Raw genomic sequence first — 10,677 nt, forward strand, 5'->3', positions numbered from 1 at the left:
AAAAAAAAAAAAAAGAAAAGAAAATCAGCTGAGAAAATATAGATAGCTCCATACAAGAAAGACATCACTACAATTCTATAAATAAGAAATACTACACTGTGTCACTGGCATTCTTTTTAATTTCTGAGTTTTCATTCATATCAATCACATGCCTGGTTTATTATAAAAAATATTTCTTATCGCTTACATTTCTTAGTAGAGTAAGACAATTAAAATTGTATAGTTCTAAAGTATTAAAATATTATAGCATAGAAAATCTCTAAGAATGAATAAGATATTGCAGTCAGGGTAAGGGAAGCACAGAGCTGGAGAACAGGAGGGACAGGGAGATTTGCTTTTCACTAGTAACGTTTAAGACCTTTTGCCGTTTACACTATGTACCTCACTCCCTGTTTGTAAAATATGTCTTAAATACAGTAAATAGTCTAAGTACAGATAAAAATTTAATAAGCCAGTTAAAATTTTAGCTGTTTTAAGATCTTTCTAAAAAGTCTTCTATATGAATATTTGAAGTGGCAATCTAATTTACTAATAATATAAAGTTTCCACTTTAAATCTGAATCCTGCTAAATTTGATAAACATTATCACATCTTAATAGCAATACATAAGGCCCTAAACCCTCATTTGAAAACAAACACAACTAGGAATGACAAAAATAGTATACGACTTTATCTTATACTATACAATGTATTTACTCCTCAAGTGAACAGTTCCACTTCAAATAAATGTTTCATTTTGTTTTTTTCATATGCATCTATAACACATTTTTAATTATGAAACCATATCACCAAAAAGAAAAGAGAAACTCAGTCTGAATATTTTTTCCTCTATATTCTATAATTTTAAAGACTAGGAAATTGGGCAGATAACCTAATATTAGAGATCTCAAAACCCCAAATTCCAGTACCCCTCACAAAGTCAATATACAGTTATTCAAATCTCACAGCGTCTTGGGTACTTAACCAAAGCTCCTAATGTCTCTGAACATTTATGGTATGTTCCCGCCATCATCCACCAAAATACCCTCAGTACCTCTCCTTTGCTCTCTATAATCTTCTCTGCAGCAGGCTTACTTAAATACTTGCCTCCTTCTAAAAATCATAAGTTTGTATTTCTTGAAACACTTAAACATATTACTTAACACAGAGTAAATAATCTCAAAAAACCTTTCTCAAATGTTCCAAATAACCTTTTGGCACTACACAATACTAAATTATTTCAATGTTTGATTTTTCAAAGAGTAACTTTAAGAAAAGTTTTAATTTTCTTACCTTTCAATTCTTTAAAATAATCTCTATCAAGTAACATATCAAGTTAACCAGACTAGTCAATGAATTGAAATCTAATTTCAAAGAATTTTTCCTAAATAACCTTTTACTCTTTTAGAAAATAATATAAAATTAAATTCCTTTAAAAAACGAAAAATAGCACCCAAGAGGGACAGCTCACACCTGTAATTCTAGCACTCTGGGTGGGCAAAGTGGGAGGATCACTTGAGCTCTCAGATGTTTGAGATTAGCCTGAGCAACAGGGAGACCCTGTCTCTCAAAATAACAGAGAAATGAGCCGGGCATGGTAGCATATGCCTGTAGTCCCAGCTCCTCAGGAATCTGCAGTGGGAGGATTGCTTGAACCCAGAAGTCTGAGGTTGCTGTGACATAGGCTGACACCACGGCACTCTAGCCTAGGGCAACAGAGTGAGATGCTCTGTTGAAAAACTTAAATTCAAATTAAAAAATAAATGTCAATCAAATCAGAAATTCTTGTTCTAAATTGGTAAAGAATTATTTAAATAATCAATTTTGGCATTAAAATATTAGATAATTCACCAAATGTGCACTCCGAGATGAAAATTCTCATGTCTCACTCTAGGATGTAACCACCATAAAAAGAAATTTAGGAGAGGGGTTGTAACAACACTTTTAACTTATGAGTGTAATCATAGTGATATCAGCTTTGCTAAAATGTGACATAAAATTTTAGTTATTTCCATAAGTACACAGCAATTTTTCACATTGATTAAGATGAGAAACAACCAAATTGGAGGAAAGATAAATAAAGGAATAAAAAAGAAGGGAAAAAATTAAGGACCTGAATTTTTGGCAGGAAAAATAATGAGAGACATTAGTACTAAAATTTTCTTCAAAGCCACCAATATCAAATCAAACAAAATATATACCACTGGCAAGACATGGCTGATAAATATATTAATCAGAGCATTAAGGAAGCAAAAAAGCCAAGGAAAATCTCTTGTATTTCAAAACGAGACATCTTGTGATACATAAGAAAGACTGTTTTCAATTTCAGAAGACCAAAATGGGTGACACTGAATGGATTATGGTGAGCATGCAATGTGTGTATGAGAAGACACTGTGTTAGTGTGTGAATACACGTGTGTTGAGTCTTAGATTTTGCACACGAAGGTAGCTAATCATATGAAAAAATGCCATGATTAAAGACAGTAAAAGAAATACTTAGACCCATCAGTTACCAATCCTAAGCCCTCCTAAAATTTCATGTTTCTAAAAGGATTAGTTATTTCTTTGACACTGTGGCCTAACTTACAACACATCACAAAGCAATCTATTTCCACAAAAGTATGTTACAAAATTTTCCAAAATCGTGATCAGTAACTGTTACGCTTTCTCTCCCTTGTCACAATAATTTTTTTTTAGAGATAGTGTCTCACTTTGTCACCCTTGGTAGAGTGCCATAGCATCACAGCTGACAGCAACCTCCAACTCCTGGGCATGGGTGATTTTCTTGCCTCAGCCTCCCGAGTAGCTGGGACTACAGGCACCCACCACAACACCCGGCTATTTTTTTGTTGCAGTTTGGCCAGGGACTAGTTCAAACCCACCACCCTTGGTATACGGGGCCTACTCACTAAGCCACAGGCACCACCCTAAAATTTTTTATTTCAACAACCTCTATTGCCAAGTATTGAAAAGTATTGTGCCTTTATCAAAGTATACATTCATTGTACTTTCACTTAGATGGACCAAAAATAATGACATTGTAGCAAGTCTCTGGAGATATTTAAATTATTTTAAAACATATAATTGAAACTTCATTCACTAAACATTTTCTAAACTGCGCCCCATTTCAGTAACAAGCTGTACCACTTGGGAACTAATAACGGGAAAAAGACACTAATCCATCTTCTATTTCTATGGGTCCAATAGTAAGTGATCGTAACTATGCCTAAATACGTGACTATTAATAAAGTTTTAAAATTGAACGAGTTTTGTTAATAATTGTTACATTTTCTTTAAGGTACTCTAGATTCCACATACAGGCCAGACAACAGCATAACCTGGCCCTACCAAGGTCAAATAATCTTTTAGATAAATCAACTTACACTACAGTTTTCAGGTGGAACTAGAAGTTGAGTAATCTCGCCACCATGAACACAGAAGATGTGTTTCATTTCTCCAGAAAATATGTCCCAAATTATGACCGAAAAATCCACACCTCCAGATATCAGATATCTTTGATCATACCGAGGGGAGACCTGATGAGGATACAGCAAACACGTGACTTTGTTCCGATGACCACGGAGCGTTCTGTGAGGTGGCCAACCTGCGAACGACGTTTGGGATTTAAAATAGAAAAATTAAAGACTTAGCAAGTTTCAACAAGTAAAAGCAAACATGAATTTGCAGAATAGCTATAATTTATCAAAGAAAGGCTTTCCATTTTATCTTCTAAATCTACTCCGTCCAATACAGTAGCTGCTAGCCATACAAGACTACTGAACATTTGAAATGGGGCTATTCCAGACTCTTATTTGCTACAACTTTTAAAGTCTTGAAATTTTAAAGACTTAGTTCAAAAAATGCAAAGTATTCCATTATTAATTTTCATACTGATTACAAGCTGAAAGGAAAAGTTTTGCTATTTGTGTTATAGGGTATGTATTATTATAGTTAATTTCACTTGCTTCATTTCCCTTTTTAACATGGCTGTTAGAAAATTATATATTTGGTTACATATATGATCCGTATTAAATTTCTACTAGTGGCACTGTTTTAGAAGACTATCAGTATTACTGGTAACATAGTAATCATGCAGTTAATCATTGCAATAACTAATAACAGGTGGAACTATTCATATTTGCATATAGCAAGAAATAAAACTGGGTACTTTTTTTATCTATAATCATTACATGGCATTAATTCCCCGGATATTTTAAATCCATGGCACTGGATATTTTATTATTTGCACATTAAGCTCTATCAACTACATAGCACACTTACAACTGCACTGCTTCATTTTACTTGTAAAAAACAACTAGTAGATACATTATCAGAGTTACAGAGTTCTCGCAACACTTTAGACACATAGATCTCTGGTCTTTGGTGTAGATCTTTGCTCACCTCTTCTGAGCATGTGTTCCCCTTGCAACAGCTGTACTATGGCCGTCTGCGTGGCAGGTACAATAACTATGCTTCCATCCTCACGGCCACAAACAAGTCTTCCGTGTGCTGGTATGTACACACTTGCGGTTACTTTAAGAGGTTCACTGCTGTTGGGAATCACACTCAACTGATCTATAATTCCAGCAGGACGAGGAATCAGTTTATCAAATGCCTCTTGTAAACTAATAGAAGTTGTCATTTTCAACTCTGCAGGTTTTGTTTGTATAAAAGAAAACATTGGTGCATGTTAAAAAAAAATTTAAAACATTAAAATAATGTTGGTTAATTCACTAATAGGTCAACAATGAAAACTGTAATCAAATATAATTCTTAGAAGAAAACGACATATGTACGTTATGAATTTGTGATTCAGTTCTTAGTATTTAAGATGTGAAATTAAAAGAATTAAGGGATTGCTACACTTCACTGTCTTACCTTCATCACCTCCCTGTGTATCAGGTGTGTCTGATATGTCCCAAATATTCAATCTTCCAGAAGAATCGCCCTGAATTAATAATTTATGAGAATATTCCTTGCATCCATAGAAGAACCGAGTAACGGGAGGACAAATTAGCAACTGCCAAAAAAAAAAAAAAGTATTCACATATCTTTAGCTATAATTCTAATCAAAATTTCTCACACATTAATGTTTTTTCAAATAAGGATAATAGGTAACTTGCCTAAGTAGGCATAGTAGGCAAATTGAAAATGTGTTTATAGTATGATTATTCAACATTTTAATAGTATTAACATACATACATGTAAACTAATGCTCAAATCAAGTATGTTAAACATTCAAAGAAACAAAAATTATATTTATAGTCTTTCCCTAAAATTAATATTTATACTTTTTCTCTGTGGCTCAGTGAATAGGGCACCGGCCCCACATACCAAGGGTAGAAGGCTCAAACCCGGCCCCGGCCAAACTGCAACAAAAAATAGCCAGGCATTGTGGCAGGCGCCTGTAGTCCCAGCTACTCAGGAGGCTGAGGCAAGAGAATCACCTACGCCTAAGAGCTGGAGGTTGCTGTGAGCTGTGACAGTCACTGCACTCTACTGAGGGCTTCAAAGTGAGACTATCTCAAAAAAATAAATATAAATAAATAAATAAAATAAAAATAGTAAATAGTAGTGGACTCCTAATATTAAATTTACAGGATTAATTCACTAATACTGAAATATTTAAGCATAGAATCTTAGCCCGAAAAGCAGTAATAAATAGATTTCAGTTTTGACAATTACAGTGAATAAATAATCTACTTACTGAATTTGGTATTAGTTGTCTCATGAACAGCCAGCCAATAGAAACTATATATAAAGCATAATCAACTGTTTGATTTTACATAAAGTCTAAAAATTATCGAAGGGAGATTTTGCACAACTACTACAGTAATGGGAGGGGTACTGGGGTGCTCTCACCCAACGTACACAATGTAAGGGTACACAGCACATCCACTGCGTGAAAGGGTCAACTACAACTTGGACTTTGACGAACACAAATTACGTAAACTAACTGCACCCTCATATTTATCTGATATAATAAAAAATAAATACAATAAACAGCTGTAATAACCAGTATTCTACCTTTCAATATAGCTCACCCCACATAGCATATATTTTTAAATTTAAAATGTGTCAGGGAGCTGATATGTAGAGAAAAATGACATGCATGCTTTTTGTTTTGTTTCATTTTTTTTTTTTATATAAGTCATTATTGCTTAGGTTAACTGGAAGTGACTCTCTAAGTTGAAGGGCAGGTAAGTGGGAGTTTAAGTGAAGAGAATAAAGGGCAGACTATGAGGATCTCAACTGTGCACTGACGTGTAAGTTCTGTGTATTCAAAATATTCATGAAAACAATTCTCCTCCTTTCAGCGTTCCTCCACAGAAAGATGGGACGCAACATTCAGAACAATAAAGATGTGGAAAACTGGAACATCAGTAAAGAAAACTTTACTCTCAAAACCAAAGCACTTCTTTACTGATCCAGAGTTAAAAACCCAGTAACAGGTGCTCTCACACTTCAACATTAAATGTATTTTAAGCAGGTTTACAGAAATGAAAAAAAATTTTTGTTTTTATAGAGAAAAAATATTTTATCCTTCATTCCTAACATCGAATGATTTAAATTGGTACGTGATTTGGGAGAGATACTGCAATGTCTATTCAACTAACAAACTATTTTAAGTCAGCATTATTACGTAATTGTCTTTGCCTTGGTAAAATTACATATGTCACTATGTTTATAATGGCTGGAGAGTGTATAAAATAAATTTTAAACCACCAACAGGAATGTTGCTAACAAGTCGATCCCAGCATGCAGTCAGCATATGCTCACTAGTACTCTTTGAGAAAGGAGAATGCTACTTTTAAAGGTATCAAATATGTTTTTAACTAAGTTCTGAAATGTGCTTATAATTGACCATATCAAAATGTTTCATAATATCTAACACAATGCCTTGAATTGTACTGAATCTTTCAAATGTTTACCTACCAAAAGACATGAATAAATATAGCTGTGAAATTTTTCAGTTATAGCCATTGATTATAAATGATACCTGGAGAATTTTACCTCTTTATCTTTTCGAGCCAACAGGCTATATTGTACCGGGGGGATTAAATTTTCAACTGCCTTTCCCACGTCACTGCGGAATGAATCACTCGCTGGAAGGCAACTGAAAATGGGAAAAATACAACATCTAATTAAAATACTGACATCATATATTTTATTGTTCCCTGTGACCAAGTTTTTTGACAATGACCAAAAAAGGTGTTTTTAGTGCTAAAGATTAATATTAAAACATATTTAACATGCAATATGTAATAATGTTATAAAAACATCCTCCTTCAAATAAAAAGCCAACTAATTTTTGCACTTAGAAGTTAAATTGGACGTACAAATTTAATTTAATAAGTTTGGAAGTTTTTATCTAAATTAAACATTTACACTATATATATATTTTCATAATTTCATCCCAAATTCTGAATTTTTTGTTTTTGATCAAAACCCTAACTTATTATTTATCGCATACCTGGCAGGTAGCTTGTAAATATAACTTTGTCCATTTTCAGTCCAAATGATCACTTTATCTGCTGACACAAAGTCCCCTCCAGTCCATGTCTGTCCATTTTCACTAGGACCCGAACACAACAAGGAATAGTCTCCAGCATCAAATACCTACGAAGAATAAGAATGCACAATTCATTCCATGTTGTTGTAATTTAAGTGAGATAGTCACATTTCAAATTATAAAAAAATATATATATTTGTGGAAATATATTTAGCCAAATACATATATACACACACACACTTTTTTTTTTAATTGGAGACAGAGTCTCACTTTGTCAACCTCAGTAGAATGCTATGACATCACAGCTCACAGCAACCTCAAACTCTTGGGCTTAAGCGTTTTTCTTGCTTCAGCCTTCTAAGTAGCTGGGACTACAAGGCGCCTGCCATAATGCCTGGCTATTTTTAGAGACTCTGAGGCTCAGGCTGGTGCCTAACCTGTAGCCTCAGGCAATTCACCCACCTCGGCCTCCCAGAGTGCTAGGATTACAGCCGGGAGCCACCACACCCCAAATCAGGCTTTTAAAGTTTGCTGCCTCAAATGAAGATAGTTTGTCAGTGAGGCTTGGGCATGGTCACCTCAAATAAGGAAAACACAGCCTGGCCCCAGCTGTGAGCAACCTCTCTATAAACAGACAGTGACAAGTGAGGCTAGAGTGCTCCTCCACACAGGGACAGCAATCCTTAGACTTTCTTCTCCAGAGGGAAGAAGTTCTCTATCAAAGAATGGTAAGTAAGTAGTAGAGAATCTAGTTCTGGAATTCAGGCTTTTCTGTCCTGTTCTATTTCTATGTCCAGGAACATGTCTGACAATAAACTCTGACATCAAAGGAACTACCCATTAATAAGGGAATTACTTTGCTTTACTCCATTTCATCAAGGTTCGAAAATATTATAACAGAAGTTAACAGACTCACTTTTACTATTTGATATTTCTCATATGCAAAAGTCAAGTCCCTAAAATTTTTTTTCTTTTTTTTTGAGAGACAGAGTTTTACTCTGTCTCCTAGGCTGGAGTTCAGTGGTGCAATCATAGCATACTGCGACTTCGAACTAGGCTCAAATGAATCTCCTGACTGAGCCCCCTGAGGAGCTAGTACTACCAGCAAGCACTACTACATTTGGCTAATTTTTTTAAAATTAATTTCTGGCCTTCCAAAGTACTGAGATTACTGGTATGAACCACAGTGCCTGGCCTACTCCCTCTAATTCCACCAGCAACAAAAGTTAATGACCTTATCAGGCCTTCCATTTGTAAGGCACATCAAAGTTTACAAAGCTCCTTTACAGTCATTATCTTACATGACCTTCTGACTCACTGCAGAAGATAGATAGACAGGTATTACTACTCTGTTCAAGGGACAGGAAACAGACACAAAGAAGGATTTTATCTACTGCTCAAGGTCATGTGTCCAGTAAGTGATAAAGCTAGGACTAAAAACCCAGTCTTAGGAACAGTGCCTATGGCTCAAAGGAGTAGGGTGCCAGCCCCATATGCCAGAGGTGGTGGGTTCAAACCCAGCCCCGGTCAAAAAAAAAAAACAACAAAAAAACCAGTCTTATATTAGTAATTCCTAGCAGAATTATTTTTCCTACTACTTTCAATATTTGATCAAAGTCCATCCTATACTCCCCAGGAAATCTCCTCATTCCTCCCCTGTAATTCCTCATTCCTCAATGGCTCAGTTTTTATTTTATTTTTCTTTAAAGGAAACAATGAAGTTGCTTGTGTAGAGCCTTGAAGTGAGAACAAAATCTGGCTGAATTCAACATGATTTGTTATAATATTTAAGAGTATATAACATTAGCACTACAGTAATAGCCAAGCAAAGTCCAAGAAAGAATGGAGACCTGCCCTCCAGTCCTATCATCTATTAAAAAGAATTAAAGCTATAGAAGTTAAAACAATACAAAATACAATATTAATTCATGAATGGATAGACCAGCGGTTCTCAACCTGTGGGTCGTGACCCACAGGACTTGTATTTAAGGGTCACATCATTAGGAAGGTTGAGAACCTGGGATAGATGAATCAAGAAGTTTGAAAATAGATTCCAATAATGTAAGAATATAGTATATTATCAAGGCACAACAACAAATGAATTATTCAACAAATGATATTGAGAATTGGGTGTCTACTTGAATAAAAACAACAAATCCTAGATTAAAGATTCAAAGCTATAAAGATAAAACAATACAAAAGGGAAAAGTAAAAATTTTTTTTAAATTTCAGCTTATGGTAAGCTCTTTTAAAATACATCACAATTGTTTTAGAAACCATAAATTAAAGAAGATAATTTGACTATATGAAAACTTCTTTACAACAATAAATATCTAAAAACGTCATTCTGGTGGGTTATAGCACTATCTCGGCGGTTTTGGTGATGATTACTGGAACTAAGCACCTTACTGGCCAGCTGGCTTTCTTCTTTTATGAAATATTTTTGTCCATTTTTCCTAACGGGATGTATTTGTCTTCTTGATTTGTATGGTTTTTTAATAAATACTAAACAATACTTCATCAGCATATGTGTATATTATAACCATCTTCCCTTGCTATCTGGGTGGCCTTTTCATTCTTGTATATGCTTTTAAAAAACAAAAAATAAAAGGCTACTTGCATTACTACAAAATGGTTATACAAGGCACACAAGAAACTGGTACGAGGTCCCCCCTCTGGGAGAAAGGAAAGTACCAAGGGGGGAAGGAGAGCAGAGACAAGCCTTTCACCCTATCTTCTTGCACTTTTATTACTATTTGCATATATTTTAAATATTAAGACCAAGGATGGAGCCCTTGGAGCCTGTTCTAACAAAGTAGCTGCTAGCTTTTCCTCTCTAATCTTATTCTAAAATAGTAACAGTGACAAGGATAAGGTTAAGATGCTTCCTCCCTGGGGCGGCGCCTGTGGCTCAACAGGGTAGGACGCAGGCCCCATATGCTGGAGGTGGCAGGTTCAAACCCAGCCCCGGCCAAAAAAAAAGATGCTTCCTCCCTAGCCAGTCCTTCCACTGTTTGGCCCAGCTGCCTGTCTCAGAGGCTCAGTGACCCAGTCGACTCTGTGAACTGTGAGGCGACAAAGCAGCTGCTATAGGCAGACTCCTGCAGTGTAACTCAGCCACGCCACCCCACTGGTCCCACCTCTGTCAGACTCCTGCAGTGTAACTCAGCCACGCCACCCCACTG

The 10,677-nt window shown here is 35.4% G+C and overlaps 1 protein-coding gene across 1 annotated transcript in view; it reads right to left on the minus strand.

Moving 5' to 3' along the window:
• Positions 1–10,677, minus strand: part of WDR7 (WD repeat domain 7) — a 356,864-nt gene that overhangs the window by 301,143 nt on the left and 45,044 nt on the right. The window contains exons 8-12 of the mRNA XM_012804318.2: positions 7,454–7,599; positions 6,994–7,096; positions 4,858–4,999; positions 4,381–4,629; positions 3,363–3,583 (exon numbers count right to left, since the gene is read on the minus strand). Of these exons, the coding sequence (XP_012659772.1) occupies positions 3,363–3,583; positions 4,381–4,629; positions 4,858–4,999; positions 6,994–7,096; positions 7,454–7,599 (861 nt within the window). The remainder of the gene's footprint in view (positions 1–3,362; positions 3,584–4,380; positions 4,630–4,857; positions 5,000–6,993; positions 7,097–7,453; positions 7,600–10,677) is intronic.

This window comes from Otolemur garnettii, unplaced genomic scaffold (genome assembly GCF_000181295.1).
Source record: "Otolemur garnettii isolate 467f Iridium unplaced genomic scaffold, OtoGar3 scaffold00027, whole genome shotgun sequence".
NCBI classification, from domain to species: Eukaryota; Metazoa; Chordata; class Mammalia; order Primates; family Galagidae; genus Otolemur; species Otolemur garnettii.